The sequence below is a fragment of the Orcinus orca genome, chromosome 1, assembly GCF_937001465.1.
Source record: "Orcinus orca chromosome 1, mOrcOrc1.1, whole genome shotgun sequence".
Lineage (NCBI taxonomy): Eukaryota > Metazoa > Chordata > Mammalia > Artiodactyla > Delphinidae > Orcinus > Orcinus orca.
This window is the reverse complement of record NC_064559.1, coordinates 187,453,719-187,478,961: the sequence shown is the minus strand read 5'-3', so window position 1 is coordinate 187,478,961 and position 25,243 is coordinate 187,453,719. Positions and strand designations below refer to the sequence as shown.

Here is a 25,243-nt window from a genome sequence, read left to right as displayed (position 1 = left end):
CTGTGCGAGGGCTTTCTCTAGTTGCGGCGAGCGGGGACCACTCTTCATCGCGGTGCACGGGCCTCTCACTATCGCGGCCTCTCTTGTTGCGGAGCACAGGTTCCAGATGCGCAGGCTCAGTAGTTGTGGCTCACGGGTCCAGTTGCTCCGCGGCATGTGGGATCTTCCCAGACCAGGGCTCGAACCCGTGTCCCCTGCATTGGCAGGCAGATTCTCAACCACTGCGCCACCAGGGAAGCCCCCTGACTTCTTGACTTTTCTGTGTTTCTTTCATTGTCAGCTAGTTCCCCCCAAAAGGTGGCAAGATAACCACCAAGAACTTCAAGTTTATATTTTATTTCCTTAGCCATCCCAGAGGGGGGAATATTTATTTCCCAGTAGTTCTAGCAAAGATCCCAGGATTGCATCTCATTTGGCCTAATTTGGGTCACTAACACACCTCCACCCTCACCCCAACCAGTCAGTGTAGCCTGATGTGGCAGGGATGGAATGCTTTGATTTGTCAGGCCAGGGTTATCTGCATACACTGAAACTGCAGAGTAAGGCAGCCGCACTAAACCACATGGCCTGAGAGAGTGGGAGGAAAGGTAGATTCCCAAGGGAAAATTGGTATTCTTACCAGAAGAAAGAGGAATGGATGCTGGGCAGGTAAAATCAGTAGTCAACCTGTAGAAGGTGGGCAGGAACCACAGGTCATGGGTTACATGCATAGTGGTCCATTTGAGTGGCCTTACCCTCTTACCCTGGGTTGTACAAATGCCCTCAAATCAATTCAGCAAACGTCTCCTGAGTATTTGCCATGTACAAGGTCCAGTACCTTCCATATAATAGATGCACAGCTAGACAGTCCCCTGCCACCAGCCCCAGTAAGGCAATTACCAGACTCAAGCTACTGCTTTCTCCCTGAGGAGTATAACAGGCAAATTCCTATTCGTCTCTCAGAAACCAGCTCTGATGTCCTCTCCCATGAAGCCTTCTCTTGACTACCTCCCGTCAGGGTTAGTCATCTTCCGTTCACCTCTGAACTTGGTACATACTGCTATTGTTATCACACTGTCATAATTTATTGATTCTCCTCTCTGTCTCCCACTGATGAGTGGCATCTCTGTATCCCCAGTGCCCAAGATATAATAGATGCTCAGAAATGTTTACTGACCTGAGTTAAAATGAGTTCCCAGGAATGTCCCAGCCTCAGTCTTCTATGGAATATTCCTGAAACCCTTTAGCTTCCCTTCCCAACTGGCCTTTTCAAGAGCCAGTTTGCCACTACCTCAATTCAACTGAACTAATCCTAGCTGAATGCCTATCTCGTGCCAGGTGGTGTTAGGCTTTGGGGATTCAGTAATTAACAAGATACACTTCAAATTCAGGACTCCAAAGAGGTCAGAAAGAGCTCTTCTAACCAGACTTTCCTTGGCTGGAAAAAGAAAAAGCAGGCTTTGTGATCTGCTTTGTGACCCAGTCATTCTCCCTCCCTGGGCCTCTTTTTCCCCAGAAAGGAAGGCCTGACTTGGTATAAAATCTATAATAGATGTATATGTGTTAAACTCCATATTTCCATTTGCCTAGGCTAAAAACCTCGGAGTAATCCTGATCTTCTCTTTCTTCCACACACCTATCCAAATTTGTCAACAAATCTTGTTGACTTTACCTTCAAATCCAGACTCCAACCATGTCTCATCACCTCACCCAGTCTGGTACAAACTATCAACATCTCTTGCTAAGATCACTGCCAAAGCATCCTGGTCTCCCTGATTCCACCCTTGTGCCACTACAGTCTATTCTCACAGGGCAGCTGGTGATTCTTTAAAAATGGAAGTTCAGGTGGCTTCCCTGGTGGTGCAGTGGTTAAGAATCCGCCTGCCAATGCAGGAGACAGTGGTTTGAGCCCTGCACCGGGAAGTTCCCACATGCCATGGAGCAACAAAGCCTGTGCTCCACAACTACTAAGTCTGTGCGCCTAGAGCCTGTGCTCCGCGACAAGAGAAGCCACCGCAATGAGAAGCCCGCACATGGCAATGGAGACCCAATGCAGCCAATAATTAATTAATTAATTAATTAATTTAAAAAATGGATGTACAAACCCTCCACTAGCTCCCACCTCATTCAGAGTAAAAGCCACAGGTCCATTCCTTCTCATGTCTGACTCTCATGTCTATTCCATTCCAAGCCACACTGGCCTCCTTGCTGTTTCTTAAACACACCAGGCATGCTTGTACCTGAGGGCCCTTCCAATGACTTTTCCCCTCTGCCTGGACTGCCCGCTTTCTCCAGACATTTGCAGCACTGACTCACTCATTTCCTTCAAGTGTTTGTTCAAAAGTCACCTTCTCAATGAAGCCTACTGACTACCCTATTTAAAATTGCAACCTCCCATCCCCCTTTCCTGTTTTCCTCCACAGTAATCATTCCCTTCTAACATACTGCAGAATTTACTAATTTTTTTATCCATCTCCTCCCATTTAACTGTAAGCTCTGTGAGTATCTATTAATTAAATATCTACTAAATCATTTAATTAACTGACTATTGTTGTCTATTATGTACCAAAGACTGTGCTAAGTAACAGAGGTACCAGACGATTGAGACGTCTTATAGGTCTTATGAGGGAAGAAATCATAACGGTTGCTAGTAGCAGCTCATTTATCGAGTGCTTCCTCTGTGTTGAGTGCTTGCCATGTATCATGATAGTAATGACAGCGAACATTAATTACAACAGACTCTGAAAAAAACAAAAACAGACTCTGTTCTACATGCATTATTTCACCTTATAGGCCACCAAGGCCTATAAGGTGAATATTACCAGTAAAGAGCAAGAAACAGGATTTCAAGTCTTGGAACTGGCAGAATCAGGAATTGAACTAAGGTGGTGGAAGACGGATAGGGTCAGATGTGATAAATAATTAGGACTTAGGGTCAGCAATACTAGGTGGAAGATTGGATGTGGGGGTAGAAGGAAATGGGGAAATAACTCCCAGGTTTTGATTGGGGTGGACCTAAGAGCAATAAGGCCAAAGAGAAAAGATGAAAGCCCAACTTGGGACGCGATGAGTTTGAGGCGCCGGAGGAACACTCATGGATGCAGGAACCGAGAGGCTATTCCGGCCCCCTCCCTCGGCCCTGAAGAGGTGCTGGGAGAAGGCACGCAAGGTAAGAGAAGAAGGTGAGTTCCCCTCCCTCTCGGGCTTTTCAGCAGCATCTGCAGGAAACGCGTGGGGGACCGCGAGACAAAGAGCGCGCGGGACTGCCTTGGTCCGAGCGGCCCCTTTAAGAAGCGCGCCCCCAGCTTCTAGCCCGCCTTGTATGCAAATTTGGCGGCGAGGCGGGAGCGCGCAGCTGATACCAGGGGACTGGGCTGCGGCGGTTAGTCCTCTCCCGGCCGCCGTCGCCTCCGACATATTGCCCGCTGGAGCTGCGGCGGCGAAGCGGAGAGCGCCGGGGGGAGGAGATGGGTGAGCGGCGCGGGTCCAACTCGGCCCGGGAACGGGCGGGCTCGGGGGTTAGGACGGCCAAGCTGCTAATTGCTCCCCCACGCGGACAGGATCCCGGCGAGGGGAGGGGGAGGGGATGTGGGCGTAGAGGGACCCCGCCCCCTCCTGTCGTTTTGCGGGTGGGGCTTCTGTTGTGGGGGTGGGACATCGGAGCGGTGGGAGGGGCTTCCAAATGCGGAGGCTCCCTGGGGGCTTTGGTGAGGACCCAGTCTTCTGGGCTAGAGTGGGCCGAGGCTTAACGGCGGGCGCGGCCTTAGTGCTAAGGGCGGAGCTCCTGAGATGTAGGCCCCGGTGCAGGGGCAAACTTTCTGGGCAGTAGGGGCTTTGTACTGGTGAGGTGGGCCTGGAAGGAGACCTTCCAGAAGAAGGGAGCCCACTCTGGAGCGAGGCTTCTGGGCAGAGAGCTTTTATTGGCTTGTGGGCGGGTTTTATGAGCTGACAATTGTGTGTAGGCGGGGCTTCTGGGTTGAGGGACTTTATGTGGGTGCAGAGCTTCTAAACAGAGGAGAGTGGGTGTGGGCAGAGCATCTGGACTGAGGGTGCCTGTGTGGGATTTTCTAAGCCAGGTACAGTAGTGCATGAACAGAGCTTTGGGGCTGGGGGCTGTTTGGGGCAGAGCTCCCGGACAAGAACTTTTCCGAGACGTGTGGGAAAAACTTACAGGCTGAGAAGCTAGGGCAAGGGGTGTGTGTGTGTGGAGGCTGCTCTGCTGCCATGAGGAGGTATGAACAAGGCTATACCTTTGACTGGGACTGGGGTGGTGCCTTGTACAGGACTTTTGTGCAGGGTGATGCCTGGGAGCTTGGGCTAGACTGCTAAGCCTAGAAAAAGAGGTTGCAGGTCCAAGTTTTGGGTTCACAACCACACCATTCTCCCTTGACACTGTGCTCAGGCCCTGGGTCCTGACTGTGAGAGTCCAGGATGCCCACTGAGCTGGATCTTGGGTCCTGGAGAAAAAACTTCAAGGGTGCCCATAATTGTAAGCCTACAGGGAGTTGTAGTATCTGAAAGGAGCAGTGTACACCAGCGCTAAGAGCGCAGGACCCAGACCCCCAGACTACCTGTGACACAATGTAAACTGAGTTTACCAATCTGTGGAACCTTTCCGGATTCATTCCCTCATCAACAGTTACTGAGCACTTACTTCATGCTGGGCACTGTGGTAGGAGGAGGGGATACAGCAGTGAAAAGGACAGATCAGGATAGTGACCTCACTGGCCTTCCATTCCAGTGGGAAAGATAGACAGTAAATATGTTAACAAATGAATAAGATGAAGAGTGAATTGTGAAAAAATATAGAAATAAGATAGAGAGTTATGGGGGCAGATACTTACAAAATGGCAGGGAATGGCTCTCCAGAGAGTACAGCAAGTGCAGAAGGTAGCAATAAGCTTGGTTTGCTCAAAGAGAGAAAGGCCAGGCTGGCTGAAGCATGGGGGCTAGGCAGGGAATGGTAGGAGATAAGTTGGAAGAGGTGGGCAGGGGCCAGATCATGGGTCTCTGTAACTGAGCGACAAAATGAGACAGCAGGTAACTGGCAGCCAGTATCATTGCTGTTATCCTTGATATATGCCCTCTGGCTTGAGGATCTACCTTATGTCGAGCCCTGCAGGAGGACGAAGAGGTCCCAACAGGACATCCTACTGTCGAAATCCACTCTGTGAGCCAGGATCCTCTGGGGGCTCAGGTGGGGGCCACACTTCCAGCGCATCAGTCACCAGTGTCCGTTCCCGCACCAGGTAAACTACTTTCTGTCTCTTGTGCCTCACTGTGGGCTCTCAGGAGCAATCTGGACAAAGCTCTCCCTGACTGGGCTCTAGGGTGTGATACCCTAGATGCCAGATGGGAGCTTAAAGGGTGGGGAGCAGCAGAAAAGTCCCAGAGGGTGGTCAGTGGGACAGATGCAGGGGGACATAGTGTAATAAACCCGAAGGCCTGGATTCCAGTTACAGTTCTGCTTCTGATTTGCTGGTGGCTTGGACAAGTTGTCTCCCCTCTCTGGGCCTCCTTTTCTTTATCTGTAAAGTGGACCTAATAATTCTTTCCTTCCTGGGGAATGTTGGAAAGACTGAATCAGCTTATGAATAGGAAAAGGCTCTGTCATCTCCTTTGTCTGACAGGCAGGATTAGGAGGACTCCATCCCTACCCTAAGCTGCTTTTCTGGTCCTGCTTCGCAATCCTGTGCCCCAGAAGTGCTTCTTGGTAGGGTTCTCAGGTCAGCTCCTGATGTTGTTCCCTCCCACCCCCAGGAGCAGTTCTGGGACGGGCCTCTCCAGCCCCCCACTGGCCACCCAGACGGTCGTGCCCCTGCAGCACTGCAAGATCCCCGAGCTGCCAGTCCAGGCCAGCATTCTGTTTGAGTTGCAGCTCTTCTTCTGCCAGCTCATAGCCCTCTTCGTCCACTACATCAACATCTACAAGACAGTGTGGTGGTATCCGCCCTCCCACCCGCCCTCCCACACCTCCCTGGTAGGTGCCCAGTTAGGACCCGCTGTGTGTGTGTGTGTGTGTGTGTGTGTGTGTGTGTGTGTGTGTGTGAGTGACATGTTTGGTTTTAGTTTAGCATAGCTTACGCAGAACCCTGTGTGTTTGGCCTCATGCTGGGCATGAGAGGTATAAAAAGAACAGGAAACTGATGATTCCTGAACGCTCACCCCTAGTGTGCTCAGCACCACACTACACAGTGTAATGGTAGCAGAGATGAATCTGACTCAGATTTTGTCTAAAGGAGCACAGAGTCTTAAGTCCTGTGGGGGAGGTGAGTCACAGGCATACATGGCTATTTCAAGGAGAGGAAAGAGCTCTGTGCAGAAGGAGAGGTGCAGGGGCAGGGGCATGGGTGATCAGAGCAAGAGGGCTCACACACCACTCTCTTGTCTCCAGGGACTGTCCCACTTTCCTCCTCTGGGTCCTGTTCTACTCCTCTAGGTATTTTCCTGGTCTGACTCAGCTGGAGGCCTATGAAGGTCAGAGAGTGGGGACAGTCCTGATGGAAAGGACTGGGCAGGGGGAGGTGGGTATGCGAAAAGCCCGTACATGGGCAGGGGGCCCACGTGACCCCTAGCCTCTGCCCCCTGACAGAATTTCCACCTGATCGACTTCAACTTGCTGATGGTGACCACCATTGTTCTGGGCCGCCGCTTCATTGGGTCCATCGTGAAGGAGGTGATTGGGTCCCAGAGGCTGGCTGGGGAACTCTGGGACTCCCCTTTACCCATGGGGGTACCAAGGAGGTGTGCCCAGCCCTTCAACCCTGAGGCATTTCCTTGGGGCTCCCTTTGAACTTGGTTGAAGAGTATTACATCCCATCGGCTCTTGGAGTTTCCTGGGCGTCGAGGGAAAGGATTCACCTTGCCAGGTTCTGCCCAGCCTGCTGCCCCACGTTTCCCCGGGCGGGATCACGGGCCATGCTGGGTGGGATTTGGGCACAGCCCCCATGACCTCCATCCAAGGCCCCATCCCGTCCTATCTCGCCCTGACCCAGGCTTCTCAGAGGGGGAAGGTCTCCCTCTTTCGCTCCATCATGCTGTTCCTCACCCGCTTCACCGTTCTCACGGCAACAGGCTGGAGTCTGTGCCGCTCCCTCATCCACCTCTTCAGGACCTACTCCTTCCTGAACCTCCTGTTCCTCTGCTATCCGTGAGTACCCCTCACTCCACCCCCTCACTGCCCAGCACCTGTTCCTGACCTCTGCCCTGAGTGTGGCTGGGCACTGGGCCCCCGTACCCGGTAGACTCACAGGCAGGCAGCAACAGTACCCTCTCACATTGTCTGACAGTATCGTTCTGAGATCAGGACGATTAGCTTTCTTTTGCAGGAGCAGAAACTGAGACGGCAGGCATAATTTCCCCAAGGTGCCCTCAAGGGGGAGGTCAGAAGGGGACTCAGATCTGAGTGTATATCCCACAGCTCCTGAGGGGGTATGCACGGGCTTCATCTTCCTCTCTCTTCCTTTCCTCTCTCTCTGGTTCTTTCTCTTTCTCTGTCTCTTTGCATATCTTAGTGTTTATGTAGTCTCTCGGTGCCTCCCCCAGGTATGTATGCTTGCAAGCACCTGGGTGCACGCATGTTTCTGTGTGGGTGTCTGTGCATGAAGCGTGTGTGTGTGTGTGTGTGTGTGTGTGTGTATCTTCACATGCATATCCGTATGTCTGTCTGTGTGTCTGCTTTGCTCACTCACTTCCTCCGTCTTGCCAGAACCCAGATTGTTGAGGATGGAAAGATAGTGTCTGGGAGGAGCACAGGCCTGCCCCTTTCTAGACTAGAATTGGGAAGAGCTTTGGCAAGATGTCCACTCTGGCTGTTTCTGGGGCAGGCTGCTGGCTGCCTGGGCATTAACAGTCATTTCCCAACCCCTGGGCTTTCTGAGTCATGAACTTCCTCAGGCTGGGTCACCTCTGTTCCCTGGGAAGCTTCAGAACTGGACACTCGTCTCTCCCCTGCGTGATCAAAAGGTCACTGTCACGGTAGGAGCCAAATCACACTTGCTTTAGTTATAACTAGTTTTTAATTATAAGAGTGATACATGTGTCACGTAACAATATTAAACTTTACAGAAGCTTTTAACTTAGTAAATGGAAGTCCCACATAATCTCAGTCCTCCAGAAAACCATTATCTTGCAGCATGTCCTTCTAAATTTTTTCTGTGCAAGTACCCACACATATACATTTTTTAAAAACAGAAAAATAGGGCTTCCCTGGTGGCGCAGTGGTTGAGAGTCCGCCTGCCGATGCAGGGGACACGGGTTCGTGCCCCGGTCCGGGAGGATCCCACATGCCGCGGAGCGGCTGGGCCCGTGAGCCATGGCTGCTGAGCCTGCGCATCCGGAGCCTGTGCTCCGCAACGGGAGAGGCCACAACAGTGAGAGGCCCGCGTACCGCAAAAAAAAAAAAAAAAAAAAAAAAAAAAAACAAACAGAAAAATAGGGTTGGTGACAAGAGACTTCCGGGAAGATGGCGGAAGAGTAAGACGCGGAGATCACCTTCCTCCCCACAGATACACCAGAAATACATCTACGCGTGGAACAACTCCTACGGAGCACCTACTGAACGCTGGCAGAAGACCTCAGACCTCCCAAAAGGCAAGGAACCCCCCACGTACCTGGTTAGGGCAAAAGAAAAAACTAAACAGAGACAAAAGGATAGGGACGGGTCCTGCACCAGCGGGAGAGAGCTGTGAAGGAGGAAAAGTGTCCACACACTAGGAAGCCCCTTCGCGGGTGGAGACTTCGGGAGGCGGAGTGGGGGAGCTTGGGAGCCGCGGAGGAGAGCACAGCAACAGGGGTGCGGAGGGCAAAGCGGACAGATTCCAGCGCAGAGGATCGGGCCGACCGGAACTCACCAGCCGAGAGGCTTTTCTGCTCGCCCGCCGGGGCGGGCGGGACTGGGAGCTGAGGCTCCGGCTTTTGTCGGAGCGCCGGGAGAGGACTGAGGTTGGCGGCGTGAACACAGCCTGCGGGGCGTTGGTGCACCGCGGCTAGCCGGGAGAGAGTCCGGGGAGGGGTCTGGACCTGCCGAAGAGGCAGGAGACTTTTACGTCCCTCTTTGTTTCCTGGTGCACGAGGAGAGGGGATTAAGAACGCTGCTTGGGAGAGCTCCAGGGACGGGCGCGAGCCGCGGCTAGGAGTGCGGAGCCCAGAGACAGACATGAGACGCTAGGGCCGCTGCTGCCGCCACCAGGAGGCCTGTGTGCGAACACAGGTCACTGGCCACACGCCCTTCCGGGGAGCCTGTGCAGCCCGCCACTGCCGGGGTCCCGGGATCCAGGGACAACTCGCCCGGGAGATCGCACGGCGCGCCTCAGGCTGCAACGTCACGCCGGCCTCTGCCGCTGCAGGCCCGCCCCACACTCCGTGACCCTCCCTACCCCCCGGCCTGAGTGAGCCAGAGCCTCCGAATCAGCGGCTCCTTTAACCCCGTCCTGTCTGAGCAAAGAACAGACGCCCTCCGGCGACCTACACGCACAGGCGGGGCCAAATCCAAAGCTGAGCCCCTGGGAGCTGTGAGAACAAAGAAGAGAAAGGGAAATCTCTCCCAGCAGCCTCAGAAGCAGCGGATTAAAGCTCCACAATCAACTTGATATACCCTGCATCTGTGGAATACCTGAATAGTCAACGAATCATCCCAAATTAAGGAGCCCTGTGGATGAAAGGCTCTTGGTGCTGCAGCCAGGAGTCAGTGCTGTGCCTCTGAGGTGGGAGAGCCAACTTCAGGACACTGGTCCACAAGAGGCCTCCCAGCTGCACATAATATCAAACAGCAAAAATCTCCGAGAGATCTCCATCTCAACGCCAGCACCCAGCTTCACTCAACGACCAGCAAGCTACAGTGCTGGACATCCTATGCCAAACAACTAGCAAGACAGGAACACAACCCCACCCATTAGCAGAGAGGCTGCCCAAAATCATAATAAGTCTACAGACACCCCAAAACACACCACCAGACGTGGACCTGCCCACCAGAAAGACAAGATCCAGCCTCATCCACCAGAACACAGGCACTAGTACCCTCCACCAGGAAGCCGACACAACCCACTGAACCAACCTTAGCCACTGGGGACAGACACAAAAAACAACAGGAACTACGAACCTTCAGCCTGCAAAAAAGGAGACCACAAACACAGTAAGATAAGCAAAATGAAAAGACAGAAAAACACACAGCAGATGAAGGAGCAAGATAAAAACCCACCAGACCTAACAAATGAAGAGGAAATAGGCAGTCTACCGGAAAAAGAATTCAGAATAATGATAGTAAGGTTGATCCGAAATCTTGGAGATAGAATGGAAAATAGAATGGACAAAATGCAAGAATCAGTTAACAAGGACCTAGAAGAACTAAAGATGAAACAAGCAACGATGAACAACACAATAAATGAAATTAAAAGTACTCTAGATGGGATCAATAGCAGAATAACTGAGGCAGAAGAACGGATAAGTGACCTGGAAGATAAAATAGTGGAAATAACTACTGCAGAGCAGAAAAAAGAATGAAAAGAACTGAGGACAGTCTCAGAGACCTCTGGGACAACATTAAACGCACCAACATTCGAATTATAGGGGTTCCAGAAGAAGAAGAGAAAAAGGGACTGAGAAAATATTTGAAGAGATTATAGTTGAAAACTTCCCTAATATGGGAAAGGAAATAGTTAATCAAGTCCAGGAAGCACAGAGAGTCCCATACAGGATAAATCCAAGGAGAAATACGCCAAGACACATATTAATCAAACTGTCAAAAATTAAATACAAAGAAAACATATTAAAAGCAGCAAGGGAAAAACAACAAATAACACACAAGGGAATCCCCATAAGGTTAACAGCTGATCTTTCAGCAGAAACTCTGCAAGCCAGAAGGGAGTGGCAGGACATATTGAAAGTGTTGAAGGAGAAAAACCTGCAACCAAGATTACTCTACCCAGCAAGGATCTCATTCAGATTTGATGGAGAAATTAAAACCTTTACAGACAAGCAAAAGCTGAGAGAGTTCAGCACCACCAAACCAGCTCTACAACAACTGCTAAAGGAACTTCTCTAGGCAAGAAACACAAAAGAAGGAAAAGACCTACAATAACAAACCCCAAACAATTAAGAAAATGGGAATGGGAACACACATATCGATAATTACCTTAAATGTAAATGGACTAAATGCTCCCACCAAAAGACACAGATTGGCTGAATGGATACAAAAACAAGACCCATATATTTGCTGTCTACAAGAGACCCACTTCAGACCTAGAGACACATACAGACTGAAAGTAAGGGGATGGAAAAAGGTATTTCATGCAAATGGAAACCAAAAGAAAGCTGGAGTAGCAATTCTCATATAAGTTATATATATATATATATATATATATATATATATATATGTAGTTTGCTTGAGTGCAGTGTTTTTTGTTTTCTGTACTGAATTCATTAGCATGGGTCGGTATAAAATTTAGCATAGGTCAATATGTAATTTGTAAACTAATAAGGTCTTAAAAGTGAGGAATTAAGTCTTTTAAATTTAATTATTTATTGCAAAGAGCAGAATAGCATACATAAACAGGTGCCTAAGGAAAACTTGTATTCTAATATGGAACTCTCATGAACACCTTTTTTTTTTCTTCTAACGGTATGATAGTAGGCCATTTGATTATTTTTATGGCTTTAACTTTACAACAATGAAATATTCGTAAATTTTAAAAAGTATTTTTCTTTATTTGATGCGGGTGGGATACTGGAGAAATGAAAGGTCAAACATCTATTGAGGAATCCATACTTGTCTATATATTGTGTACTTTTATTTCAAGAACTGATTTAAAATTCCTAAAAGGATGCTATAATAAGTTATTATGCCATTTTACAGACTGAATTAAGTGAATTTCAGGGAGGTATGAAACTTGCCTAAGGCTATCCAGCTACCAAGCGGTAGAAGTGAGAATTAAATCCAGGTATACCTATAAAAAAAAATAAAAAAAAATAAAAAAAAAGAAGGCGAGGGCAGCACCAGGGTATGGGGTTGTTAGTTTTATAGGGGTGAGTAATTTCATACGCTGATGAGTGGGAGGAGTATTCCAGCTATTTTGGGGAAGGGGTGGGGATTTCTAGGAATTGAGCCACCGCCCACTTTTTGACCTTTATGGTCATCCTTGGAACTGTCGTGGCACCTGTGGGTGTGTCGCTTAGCTTGCTGATGTGTTACAATGAGTGTATACTGAGGCTCAAGGTCTAGTGGAAGTAGACTCGTCCGCCATCTTGGACCTATTTTGTTCTAATCAGTTTATGTTGTGTCCTCGGGCTATGTAATTCTTTTAAAGGTTGTGCCCTGCCCCCTTTCCTCCTGTTTCATATTGAATATATAATATTTACCAGAGTATGTTTTAATAATTAATACATGATATATTGTATAATTAATTTATATATCATATATATAATGATATCTATAGGTATTTGTTCCAATAAGTCATTAAAAATAAATGAATATTCTTTTTCTTTCATTAAAAAAAAAAAAAAAAAGCAAGTGACAAAGTATTATTGTTACAGGTATACCTTGGAGATGTTGTGGTTTTGGTTCCAGACCACTGCAACCAAGCAAGTCACATGAATTTTTTGGTTTCCCTGTGCATATAAAAGTTACCTTTCTATACTGTAGTCTGTTAGGTGTGCAACAACATTATGTCTATTAAAAAATGTATATACCTTAAAAAAAAAAAAAAAAGAAAAATAGGGTTAATCTCTATGCATGATAATGTATAATTTATTACACGTTCACATAGTCATATAACTTGGATATTTTCCTATGGCAGTATATATGGGTCTGCCTCAGTTGTTTAAATGGCCTCATAGTATTCCATTGAATTGACTTTTCACAATTGGTTTTGTTTGTCTTCTGTTGGTGGACTTTTGAGTTGTTTCTAGCTTTTCCCTATTGGAAACAATGAGGCAGGGAACATTCTTTTGCATACATCTTTGCACACTTGTCCAAAATTTCTGTACAACAGATTCCCAGAAGTAGAATTATTGCACCAAAAGCTATGTTTTACATTTTTGATCGATATCAACAAATGGCCCTCCAAGGTTGTACTGATTAGAAATGTCAACAGTTGCCTTAATTTGACACTTTCTGGTGACTACTCAGACATCACCCAGTGTTCATATTTTGCTTTATTTTATATTATTTAATCTTTAAATTTTTATTAATATAAGACACATATATCATAAAAAAATCAAATTCAATAGTGCTAAAAAACTTGATGATGGGAATTCTCTGGTGGTCCAATGGTTAGGACTCCATGCTTTCACTGCTGAGGGTGTGGGTTCAATCCCTAGTCAGGGATCTAAGATCCCACGAGGTGTGGTGTGGCCAAAAGAAAAAAAAAGCTTATGATGAGAAACAGCCTTTAATCCCACCCTCCAGATTTTTAGTCCCACTTCTCAAAAGCAACCTCTTTTACTGTTTCTGGTTTTAAGTGTTCTCTGAGTTACCTCCATAATTTTAATATCCTTATGCTTTTGTTTATTTCTTTACACATTTATTTATTGATTTTATAATTGGGTAATAGGTTCACATCATTAAAACTGAAAAACAGATAAAAGAGCATAGAATGAAAAATTCTTCCCTTGACTCCTGTCTCCCAGCTACCCAGTTTCCCTTCCACTCTTAGAAGGAAGGGAACCTAACCACCACGAGGTAACCTCCATGTTTCTGGTTTCTTATATATCCTGCATATACAAGCATACCACACACACACACACACACACACACACACACACACACACACGTACACACGCACACATGCACATATACATTGATTCCCTGCATTGACAGATGAAGATTTACTTCACCTTCTATCCGTACTGTTCCTAGTATTTGATAATTGTTATTATTTTTAATTTTCTGTTGGGCCTCTTTTTCAATAATATGAGTATGCCTGTGTTTTTTATTCCATCAACAATAGTCAGTGTCTTAATCCCTTTTATGTAAGAACATAATATTAGGAGCCCTGTCCATTGGCTTTTCCTCCCGTCTTCCTCCTATCACTTCCTGGCAGCTGTACTCTTATATTGTCATGCTTGACATTCACATTCTCCTATATAGCCACATTTAAGTCTTCCATTCTTTGTCTAAGGCTAATTCTAAAAATTAAAAACCAATAAGTGGCCTTGATATTATTGTGAGTATGAAAATATTATTCACTGCAGGACCAAGTAGTGTGCATAGATGATATTCCTTCTCTATATTTACTGAATTATAATCTTGGGCCTCTTAAAAAAAGAATGTTCCTAGTGTCAAGGTCAAATGGTTTCTCTTTTCTTATATTCCATCAATTGCTTAAAACCATGCCACATTTTAGTTTGCTTCATATTTAGATTGTAACTTTCTTATATAGCTTTTTATTTTTCTTGGAGTTTCTAATTGCCTTTCTTTTTTCTTGTTGACAAAAGAATGATGGGCCTTCAACATATCCTCAAGTTTATCCAGCCTGTCAGTCATACTACCTGTTGCCTGGAGTCCATTTTTCCCTCCAAAGACATCCCTCCTGGAGCCCTCCATCCTCCTGCTCCAGTCTGGAGTGGTTGCTCTTTAAGCCTGCTATACAGCTCTCAGCCTGGGACTTCCTTTCCTGCCCTGCTGGGTTGGATCCACTGTTTCTTGGATCCCGTGTCTTCTTCTTTCTTGGTTTTCTCCCTTATTTTGCTGGAGTGCATTATGAGGTAATTTTCTTAACAAGGGGTATATGGGAGGTATATACAGTCTTAGTCCTTGCATGTCTGAAAATGTCTTTATTCTGCCCTCATACTTGATTGATGGTTCGGCCAAATGTCAATTTCTAAGTTCAAATTCATATTCTCTCAGAATTTTGAAGATGTTGCTCCATTGTGTCTAGCATCCAGTGTTTCTAATGAGAAGTCTGATGCTAGTTTGATTCCAGTTACTTTGTGGATGACTTGTTTTTTCCTTTCTGAAAGCTTTTGGGAGCATTCTGTTTATCTTTTGATTATTTGAAATTTCACAAGAATGTGTCTGATATGGAACTTTTGTCATTCATCTTATCAGTACTCTAGGACTTTTTTAACCTGGAGACTTGTGTATTTCTTCAGGTCAGGGAAATTTTCTTCTATTATTTCTTTGATAATGTCTTCCCTTCCATTTTTTCTGTTCTCTCTGGGACTTCTCTGTATTGGATGGTAGACCTCATAGATTGGTCATCTGTTTCTCTTATATTTTCCCTCATACTTTTCATCTTTCTCCCTTTCTTCCTCTCCCTCCATCCCTCCCTCCCCTCTTTCTTTCTCTCTCTGACTCTGTCTCTCTCTTTCTCTATCTATCTTTTTCTCTTTCTTTTTACTTTATCTTTAGGGGGATTTTCTCAACTTCATCTTCCAGCTTTTTTATTGAGATTTTTTTCAGCAATCATATTTTTCATTTCTAAGTCCTTTTTGTGGATTTCTGATTGTTCTTTTCTCATAGCATTCTGTTCTTGTTTTAAAGATCTCTTACGTTCCCTCAATTTTGTCTTTCCACTAGGTCAATTTTTCTGTTTCATGCTGCTAGTTTACTAAGTGTAGTTAGTTTCTTTGGTTGTCTGTTTACATTTAAGAGTGGAGGACTGAGTGGCTTGGAATGCATTTTCTCTCCCTCTGCCATTGTATACGTGAATGGGAGGTTTGACTGGGAATTCTAAGTATGTGGGCAGGGCACACTGACTGGTAGACTTTGCTTTAGGAAGAGTGAGTGAGGTGCTAATTGTCAAGCTGTGTGCACCCATAGACCACAAAGGGAAGGGGGGTATTACTGTAGGGTGCCCCCATTAGAGACCTCAGTTCTCCTCAGTTTATTCAGTTTCTTTAGAGAAGAATCTTTCAGGGCAGATTGTGTCAGGTTTGTAGGAGAATAAAGGGAGTGACTCATAAATGAATACAGATCTGTGTTTAATCCCTTTTGTTCAGCCCTGCTTCTCACTTCTACCCTCTATCAAATGTGCCCAGTTCAAGCCAGTCTCTCTTGGGTCACTCTGGGCAGATAAGCTCCTACCCCCGTTGTAACCCTCTCATGGCACATTCTAGACCTACGCTATCCAGTTTAGTAACTTCTAGCTGCCTATTGTTATTAAACATTTGAAATAGGCTAGTTTTAACTGAAATGTGCTGTTAGTGTAAAACGTACACTGGATTCTGAAGACTTAATACAAAAAAAGAAAGTAAAATATCTCATTCATAAATAATGATTATATATTGAAACGATAATATTTTGCCTATATTGGGTTAAGTAAAATAGAGTATTAAAATTAATTTCTTCTTTTTTTTAATGCGGCTACTAGAAAATTTTTAATTACATGTGTGACTCTCATATTTCTATTGGACTGCGCTACTCTAGATGATGACCTCCTCATCTGTCAACATGTTTCCATCTGCTGTGTAAATTTGTCAGAATCACTTATGTACTGATAACCCTCACTCCCATTCTCTTTGCTGATATGGATTTATTTTCTACTTTTATTTATTTACTTTCTACATTGATACTGTCACATCTAGGATGGAGAGGATGAAAGAGGGTCTGCCATCTTGCATGTGAAGTTGTTTCTAACTTGTGACCTGTCAGAGCGGCTACTCGCTGTTATCAAATAATTTAATTGTATCGGCAGTCCTTCTTAGTGGGAAAGCCAAGAAGATTCTTAAGTACTTGTCCTTAAGGTTGAGTCTGAAGCCCTTGTATGTTCATGTAGGTGCCCCACGCCCTCATTCCCACCAAGTGCCCTGAAGAGTGTTTTGGGAATCCCATTTCAGTGTTCTTTTCTGTCCCACAGAATCATTGACCTCTTTCTTTCCTAAACAAAATTGTATTGATCTACTTTAGGCCAGACACCATGCTGGGCATTGTTGCAAAGATTAAAAGAGAGTATTTATAAAAACACTAGCATAATGCCTGACTGAGCGTAGAGAATCAGTACAAGCTAGGTAACTTAAGGCAAGTTAAGGAAACGGAGGCTCTTAGAGATTATATAACTTGCCCTAAATCACAGCATTAGTAAGTGGCAGAGCTGGGATTTTAATCCTAGCCTATTTGACCCCAAAGGTTATGCTCTTGACCAGAATTCTCTAAGTTATCTTACTTGACCCTTACCCTAGGAGAAGTGGAAGCATTCCTCATTCTATAGGCCAGAAAGCAAAAACCCAAAGAGGCTAATTATATGAGTGCCCAAGAACACTCATATATCCCTTCCTGGAAGTTCAGAATAAAGAAAGAGAACATTACTATAGATAAGAAAATGTAGCATTCTCACTGGGTCTGGCTCCTGGCAGCAGCCCAGGGACCCTTCTGGAGCTACGTCTGAGAGCCTGGGGAAATTGAGAGGCCCTAAGCTAAAACAAGGAATGCCTGTCAAGAGCACCTATCATGACGTTCCATGTACTGTGCTTGGCACTTACCCACTTTAATGATCTACTCTTCTGGGCTATGGGTCTGTCTAGTTTTCTCCTTAAATGATATCAGCCACACACTCTCTCTTAACTAATTAGCTCCAGCCCTGACCTAGGGGTACTCCTCAGGGGAAGTGGTTTGTACTGTTCAAGGGCCCATTTCAGTGCCTGGCACATAATAGACACACAATAAATATTGTTCCTGAACTGTCCTCCTCTGCAAGCTACAGAGCTGCCCCCATGTGCACCCATGACAATGTCTACCTCTCCTTTGTGGTACCATGTATATTTTCTTTTTTTTTTTTTTAACATCTTTATTGGGGTATAATTGCTTTACAATGGTGTGTTAGTTTCTGCTTTATAACAAAGTGAATCAGTTATACATATACATATGTTCCCATATCTCTTCCCCATGTATGTTTTCAATTAATGAATTACTTGTAGTATTTGCTGAGTATCTGTCTTGATCACCGGTGCCAGACAGTTCTGGATTTGAATCCCAGCTCTATTACTTCCTTACTAGTTGTGTGAGCTTTCAGACTCCACTCCACCTGTCTGAGTCAAAGCTTCCTCAGCTGAAAAGGGCACAAACTAACAGTACCTAACACAGAGTTAAGAGAAACAAAAGAAGAGAATGCATGTAAAGCACTTAGTACAGTATCTGGAGCACTGGTTGTGCCCAGTGAATGTGGACTGTTAAGATTACTGCTGGGCAGCAATAGTCTGTGAGGGCCGGGACTCGTGTCTTGCTTCCTACTGTATACCTGCCGCTCAGCACAATGCTTGGCATGCACTTAGTGCTAATACATGGGTTGAATGACTGATCATTGGCTGGGAGGCTGGATGGCTAGAGGGACTGGTAGAGTCTCCCCTCTGAACAGCCAGGAGAGCTAAAGCCCAGGAGGAAAGAAGATTCCCTTGGTGGTTAAGAGTTGGGATCCTGGCCCTTGCGCAGGCCTGCCCTCACCACTGTCTTCCCCAGCAGGTTTGGGATGTACATTCCGTTCCTGCAGCTGAACTGTGACCTCCGCAAGACAAACCTCTTCAGCCACATGGCCTCCATGGGTCCCCGGGAGGCGGTCAGTGGCCTGGCACGGAGCCGGGACTACCTGCTGACACTGCGGGAGACGTGGAAGCAGCACACGAGGCAGCTGTACGGCCCGGACGCCATGCCCACCCACGCCTGCTGCCTGTCGCCCAGCCTCATCCGCAGTGAGGTGGAGTTCCTCAAGATGGACTTCAACTGGCGCATGAAGGAGGTGCTGGTCAGCTCCATGCTGAGCGCCTATTATGTGGCCTTTGTGCCTGTTTGGTTCGTGAAGGTGCGTAGCTTGACCCAGGGAAGAAAGGGGCCTCACCCTGCTGCCTGCCCCCCAGGAGCCCTCTTGCTCGCATAAATAACTCTGCTGCTCTTGATGAGATTCCCATATGTGCTCTTGAGGGCCAGAGTGACTCCTGCCTTCATTTTAGAGTGGAAAAAACAAGGCTCACTGAATGCACGTGGCCCGCACGAGGTCCCCCAGCCAGCGAGGGGGACATGGCATTGTTGTTTGTAATACTTGGTAACGGAAGGCGGTGACTTGGTGTTTCAGTGTGGCGGTTTTGGCACAGGCATGTCACGGTGTCCTGCTTTGTCATTAAGTTCGAAAGGCAGGACTCATCCAGATCTGAGTGACTCCAAAGGCCTGTGCTCTCTCTCTGGCTTGTATGGCCATGTGGGAAGGTACCTCCCCAGCTGGCTTGACACATTTCTCTGAGGATGGGCTGCACTGAATGATTGGGGGTTGAGAGGACTTCATGTCCGTTGGGCACCTACAACCTGCTAGAGCTTTGATGAGTATTATAATCCTCCTCACGCCTCTCAGAGGTGGTTACTCTCATCCTCATTTAACAGATGAGGAAGCTAGCCCAGAGAAGTGAAATGACTTGCCCAAGGTCACATAGTGACTAAGCAGCAAAGCCAAGATTTGAACTCATTTCTGTTGAACCCCAGAGCCTGTTCTCTGGCTCAGAGTGGGAATAATTTTTCTTTGTAGAAAACTGAGTAGTGGGCATAGGGTTTAAGCCCATGATCAAGCCACCTTTGTTAGGTGTTCAGTCCTTCGTCTCAGGCCACCCCGAGGTCTCTCTAGGGCTGTCTTGATCTCCGAGACAGATGGAATCAGGGATGGGGGAGGGAGTGAGGCCGTTATGGGTGTCCAAGGTCTCACCCACCTCCCACTGCCCCCAGAACACACATTACTATGACAAGCGCTGGTCCTGCGAGCTCTTCCTGCTGGTGTCCATCAGCACCTCGGTGATCCTCATGCAGCACCTGCTGCCTGCCAGCTACTGCGACCTGCTGCATAAGGCCGCTGCCCACCTGGGCTGCTGGCAGAAGGTGGACCCAGCACTGTGCTCCAATGTACTGCAGCACCCGTGAGTCTGCCCTTCTCTGCTCGACCCCAGCCCCCCCTGGTCAGTGTCTGGAGTCACTCACCTCCCTGCTCATCAACTCATTCATTCGATCAGCAAATAGTTATTGAGCATGTCTTGTATGCTAGGCCTTGTGGCCAGAGTGGGATATGGCAGGGCCCAGGAAGGACATGTCTCCTGTCCTTGGGTAACTTGCAGTGTCTTGAAGATGGGAGGAAGGCAGGTGGTAAATTCATAGACTCATTGACTTTCTCATTCACTGACTTAGGTACTTGCTTATTGGCTGATTTGCTCATGCATTCACTCATTGCTTCCCTCCTTCCACTCACTCATCCATCCAATCATTGGCTAATCTACTCTTTCAGAAAGAATTTACTTCTACCTAAGCTGTCCCAGGCCTGGTGCTGTGTATTGGACAAAGGAGCTTGGACTTTGACCTATAGGCAGAGGGGAGCTCTGGAGGGTTTTGAACAGTGGAGGGACCCATTCCAAGGTGTGCCTTAGAAACATCAGTCTGGTAACAGGGTATGGTGCTGTGTTAGTTGATGACATACCCTGGCCAGGGAAGAAAAGCCACAGGGAGGAAATGGCTAAGACGAGACCCCTTGAGGAGTTACAGTCTGGTGCGGGTGATAGCCGTGTACACAAAGAGTTAGGATGAGTGGGGTGAGAAAGGCCCAGCTGCGGGATGGCATTGCACTCAGAGCAGAGGCAGAAGTCACCCTGCTCAGGAGCCCTGAGGGGCTGGGCTGTCCTCCCCTCAGCCTGACCCATCCTTCCTGGTGCCTAGCATTTCTACAGCCCTTCATCGCCGTCTTTTTACCCCGGTTATGCTAATTTTCCTGCCTGTATTCCCCCATTAGACTGGAAGCTCCTCAAGGCTGGGACCATCTCTGAATCACATCTGAGTCTTGGGCCCAGCACAAGGCCCAGCCGAGAAGAGGCCCCTAGGACAGGTTTGTAGGGGTAGGCGCACAGAGATGCGAAGGCAGGCCGCAGAGGCCAAGCCTCCTGATGTTGGCCCTCCATGCCAGTCAGGGTCCCTCTCAGGCTCTGTCCAGGTGGTCCAGAGAGTGGATGGATATTGCCAAATGGGCTGAAGTGGGGCTTGGCTTAGCCTAAGGCTCTGAGCGCAGGGGAGAGTAGAAAGAGAGTACATGGCTGAATATGAGGATAAACCTGCCCATGGCTCACCATGGTCTTCAGGTAAGATCCAGGCTCCTTCACGTGGCTTCCCATGATGAACTGACTCCTACCAGCCTTTCTGCTCTGTCTCTTCCCATGCCCCAACTCATACTCTGCTCTAGCCAGACCCAACCTCTTCGGATTCTCCAATTCTGTATGTTCTTTTTTTTTTTTTGGCTGCATTTGGTCTTCGTTGCTGCGCACGGGCTTTCTCTAGTTGTGGCGAGCGGGGGCTACTCTTTGTTGTGGTGCTCGGGCTTCCCATTACAGTGGTTCCTCTTGTTGCAGAGCATGGGCTATAAGCACACAGGCTTCAGTAGTTGTGGCTCACGGGCTCTAGAGTGCAGGCACAGTAGTTGTGGTGCATGGGCTCAGTAGTTGTGGCGCATGGGCTCAGTAGTTGTGGCACACGGCCTTAGCTGCTCCACGGCATGTGGGATCTTCCCGGCCCAGGGATCGAACCCGTGTCCCCTGCATTGACAGGCGGATTCTTAACCACTGCGCCACCAGGGACATCCCTATATGTACTTTTGTATGCAGGCTTTTGCCTATGATGCATGTTTTGCGTGGAGTGACCTTTCCAATTTTCTTTTCCTGTTTAATTCCTATTCATCGTTTAGCACTTTGCGTCCTCCAGGAACACTTTCCTGACCACCCAGGATAGGTTCAGTGTCCCTGCCCTGCCTGTGCTCCTCCTCTGCTGTGTTTGCTTAGTTACTTGCCTGTCATTCCAAGACTAAAGCTCCTGGAGGTCAGGGTCCTTGTCTGTCAAGCCCTCGGCCATCTCCTCACTCCTGGCAAATGCCTGGCTTGTGATAGGTCCAACAGCAAATTTTTTGTGTTTTTTGTATGTGAGCTTTTTTTAAGGTAGAATTTCCATACAGTGAAATTCACAGATCTTGAAGTGTACAATTCCTTGAGTTTTGATAAAGACATACACACCCATGTAACCCTTCCCCCATCAAGATACAGAACATTTCCAGCCCCTCGGAAAATTTCCTTATGGCCCTTCCCAATGACCCCCTCCCCCTGGTAACCATCTTTTCATTTCATTTCACCATAGGTTAGTTTTGCCTATTCTACAGCTTCATGTAAATTAAATCATACAGTAGACATTCTTCTTGGGTCCAGCTTCTTTCATTCAGCATATTGTTTGTGAGGTTCATCCATGTTGTTGCGTATGACATGGTAACTGTTTTTTAGATGAAGGAATCAACAGGACAGGAGCATGAGATTGAGCTTCTTGTGGACAGTTATTCTCAGTCCTCTGGCCCAGGACCCTTAGATTTCCTGGGAGATCTCAAAGAACAATGGAAGAGAATTCACTGGTCCCACAACCTTATTCACATGCTCTCTGGGGCGACTCTGTGCCAAGCCTTGTGGCATGCTCCGAGGACACAGAAATGAACTGGACACCATGCCTTCCCCTTCAGTGCTCCCAGACTAGTGAGGGATACAGGGAAATAAGTGACAACACATTGGGGAAAGTGGACCAGTAGCAGGAGATTCAGGGAGCATTTAAAAGATGCTGAACTCTGTGGGATAAGGCATCTGGAAGAGCAGCCCAGCTGGAGCGAGCACCTTATGAAGAGACAGGAGCAGTGCTGGAGGAACTAGAGGCAGTTCTGGGTGGCTTGAGCAGGTGCTATGTGGTGGGGGTCATGGAAGGCCACACTGGGACTCGGAGGCCATAACACATTGTTGGGGACTTGACTCCAGGGGCACCGGAAAGCCTTCAAAGGGTTTTGAGGAGAGACTAGTCAGGCTTGGCTTGGTGTTTCACAAAGACCACTCGGGCAGCTGTGTGGTGGACTGCTGGGAGGCTAGAGGTGAGACTGATGGGAGGCTAGATGAAGAAAATGACCCCAGGGAGGGAAAAGGGTTTTCTTGAAATCCCTCAGAGACATGAATGTCAGCCCTAAACCTTCCGACTCCCAGTGCAGTGAATTTCTTACAGTTACCCATTTTACAGAAAAGGCAACTAAGACGCAGAAAAGGAAAGTCATTGTGTCTAAGTGATAGAAATGGGAGTAGAGCCCTGGTGGTCACCCCATGCTCAGTCTTCTCACATCCCCTTGTGTGGGTGAGCTGGGCGTAAGGGAGTTTTGTCGGGCTGTGCCTCCAGGTGGACTGAAGAATGCATGTGGCCACAGGGCGTGCTGGTGAAGCACAGCAAGAACGTCTACAAAGCAGTGGGCCACTACAACGTGGCCATCCCCTCCGACGTCTCCCACTTCCGGTTCCACGTGAGTCTCCTCCCCTGGGAAGGAGGGGTGGGGCCTGATCTAGAGGGCAGGAGGATCAGCGGGGCAGGAAGGCGATGTCATAGCAAGAGGCGGCTATTTTCAATATTTCCCAAATCCAAAAGAAGACAATGCACATGTGCAGCCCAAGGACAGCCATACAAATGATCCCTTCATAACTGTATCTCACTTGGTACCAGATCTTTGAAAACATTGGGTGGAGGTAGAAAAGATGATACAACAAAAGGAGGGGTTGTTGGTGGTGAAAATAATTACATTCGTCATTCCTTACTGTGTGCCAGGCACTGTGGTAAACACTTCCCATGCACCCTCCCATTCAGTCTTCACCAGAACCTTGTGTATGAAAGAAATACCAGGGCTGTCCTGGTTTTCAGGTACTGAAATCAGCTTAGAGAGTTTAACTTGTTCCAAGGGTGCCTTACTGGGAAACTTGGGAACTAATGGTAATGGCTCATGGACTCAGTACTATGGAAAGGGCTGCTCAAAATCATCTGGGCTGGTGGTTTCCATTTTATTTACTTATTTTACTGTCAAAATCCTTTTTTCCAACTCAGTCAAACTAAAGTTCAGTATATAGGACTTCATGGCGCTGCTCTGTTTGAAAGGGTTGGAACTCCCCTCACTTCCTGCTTACCACTGTGGTAGCCCCTAAAAGACCTCCTGGAACCTGGGGCTCTGAGGAACACGGTTTGAGAAATCATTGATCTGGGCTAACCTCTTCTTTTCCCAGTAGAGAAACCTGAGGTTCAGGCAGGGAAGGGACTTGCCCAAGGTCCTGCAGCCTGTCAGGTGCAGAGCTGAGCCTGGCGTGCTGGTCTCTCAGACTCCTGTTTCCTGGCACTTCTCCTGCCATCCTATAATCAGCTCTTGAGGTTTAGGTACCTTGGCCCCTGCAGAATCAAGATCCCTGGACATCGATCATTCTTTTAAACTGACCAGAAAAATTTTCTTAGTCTCTACACTCTACCTTGCCCTGTAGACACCAAGTAAGAGTGATGTGTCTCCGTGTCCCCTGGAAGCTTCCGGCCTAGCGGGGGATGCTACACATGAAATAGTAAATGACTCAGGCTGTAGAGTCTATAATAACTTTCCATGCCTCTGTCATAAGATTCTACTTTGTTCAGGCCTGACAGTACCCAGGAAGTCACATATAATAAGGTGTTGGTTTTCGACCAGCAAAAGTTTGAGAGAACAAGCAGGACTTCTCAAGAAAAGCTTCTGGGAGGAGGTGGAAGTTGATCCGGATCTTTTTTTTGTTTTTTTTGATCCGGATCTTAAACAGCTTCTGTGGGAAGCAGTAGTCTTGACAGAAGGAACACCACAAACAAAGGCAGAGAGATGGCAAGGTCCACGCCCAACCCTACGAAGTCTTCCTCCCCACCCAAGTCTGCATGGGGCCCAAGAACTTGACCCCTTCACTGGCCTACCCAGAACCCCCTTCCAAGAGGCAGGTTTCTGGAGCCCACTTTCCAGTCCATGCCTACTCTTTCCTGGGCAGTTCTTTTTCAGCAAACCCCTGCGGATCCTCAACATCCTTTTGCTGCTGGAGGGCGCTGTCATCGTCTACCAGCTGTACTCCTTAATGTCCTCTGATAAGTGGCACCAGACCATCTCACTGGCACTCATCCTCTTCAGCAACTACTACGCCTTCTTCAAGCTGCTGCGAGACCGCCTGGTATTGGGCAAGGCCTACTCGTACTCGGTCAACCCCCAGAGGGACCTAGACCACCGGTTCTCCTGAGCCCCAGGGCGACCCAGGGACAGCATCCAGGCTTCAGCCAGGGGCTCCCTGGGAATCGGCTGTTGGGGAGGGATGGGTGGGGGGCAAAAAAAAAAAACAAAAACAGACAAAAAAAATCCACCAGAGCTTTGTATTTTTGTTACATACTGTTTTTCTTTGATAATTGATGTGATTATGAGGAGAAAAAAAAAGTCCTATTTTTATACTCCCAATAAGCCTGTGTCCTGTATTTCTTTCTCCTTTTCTTGCCTGT

The 25,243-nt window shown here is 47.4% G+C and overlaps 1 protein-coding gene across 7 annotated transcripts; it reads left to right on the top strand.

Moving 5' to 3' along the window:
- Positions 1-111: 111 nt before the first annotated feature.
- TMEM39B (transmembrane protein 39B) lies at positions 112-25,219 on the top strand. 7 transcript variants are annotated; one of them, XM_004266533.4, is made up of 9 exons: positions 112-3,450; positions 5,102-5,228; positions 5,740-5,959; positions 6,572-6,655; positions 6,975-7,129; positions 18,371-18,707; positions 19,616-19,803; positions 23,111-23,231; positions 24,748-25,219. In XM_004266533.4, exons 1-9 carry the CDS (start codon positions 3,447-3,449, stop codon positions 24,988-24,990), a joined length of 1,479 nt encoding a protein of 492 aa, XP_004266581.1. In that variant the 5' UTR covers positions 112-3,446; the 3' UTR covers positions 24,991-25,219. The 7 variants fall into 7 exon arrangements, with proteins under 7 accessions (XP_004266581.1, XP_049556194.1, XP_049556211.1 ...); XM_033422295.2 differs by lacking the exon at positions 112-3,450 and adding an exon at positions 3,470-4,211; XM_049700237.1 differs by lacking the exon at positions 112-3,450 and having other exon boundaries at positions 3,466-5,228; positions 24,532-25,219.
- The last annotated feature ends 24 nt before the right edge of the window (positions 25,220-25,243 follow it).

Coding starts and splice junctions, on each gene's coding strand:
- TMEM39B (XM_049700237.1), top strand. CDS start 5,059: ATGCCCTCTGGCTTGAGGATCTACCTTATGTCGAGCCCTGCAGGAGGA. Junction 7,130..18,370: donor CTCCTGTTCCTCTGCTATCC/GTGAGTACCCCT, acceptor CTTCCCCAGCAG/GTTTGGGATGTACATTCCGT. Junction 19,804..23,110: donor TCCAATGTACTGCAGCACCC/GTGAGTCTGCCC, acceptor CTGTGCCTCCAG/GTGGACTGAAGAATGCATGT.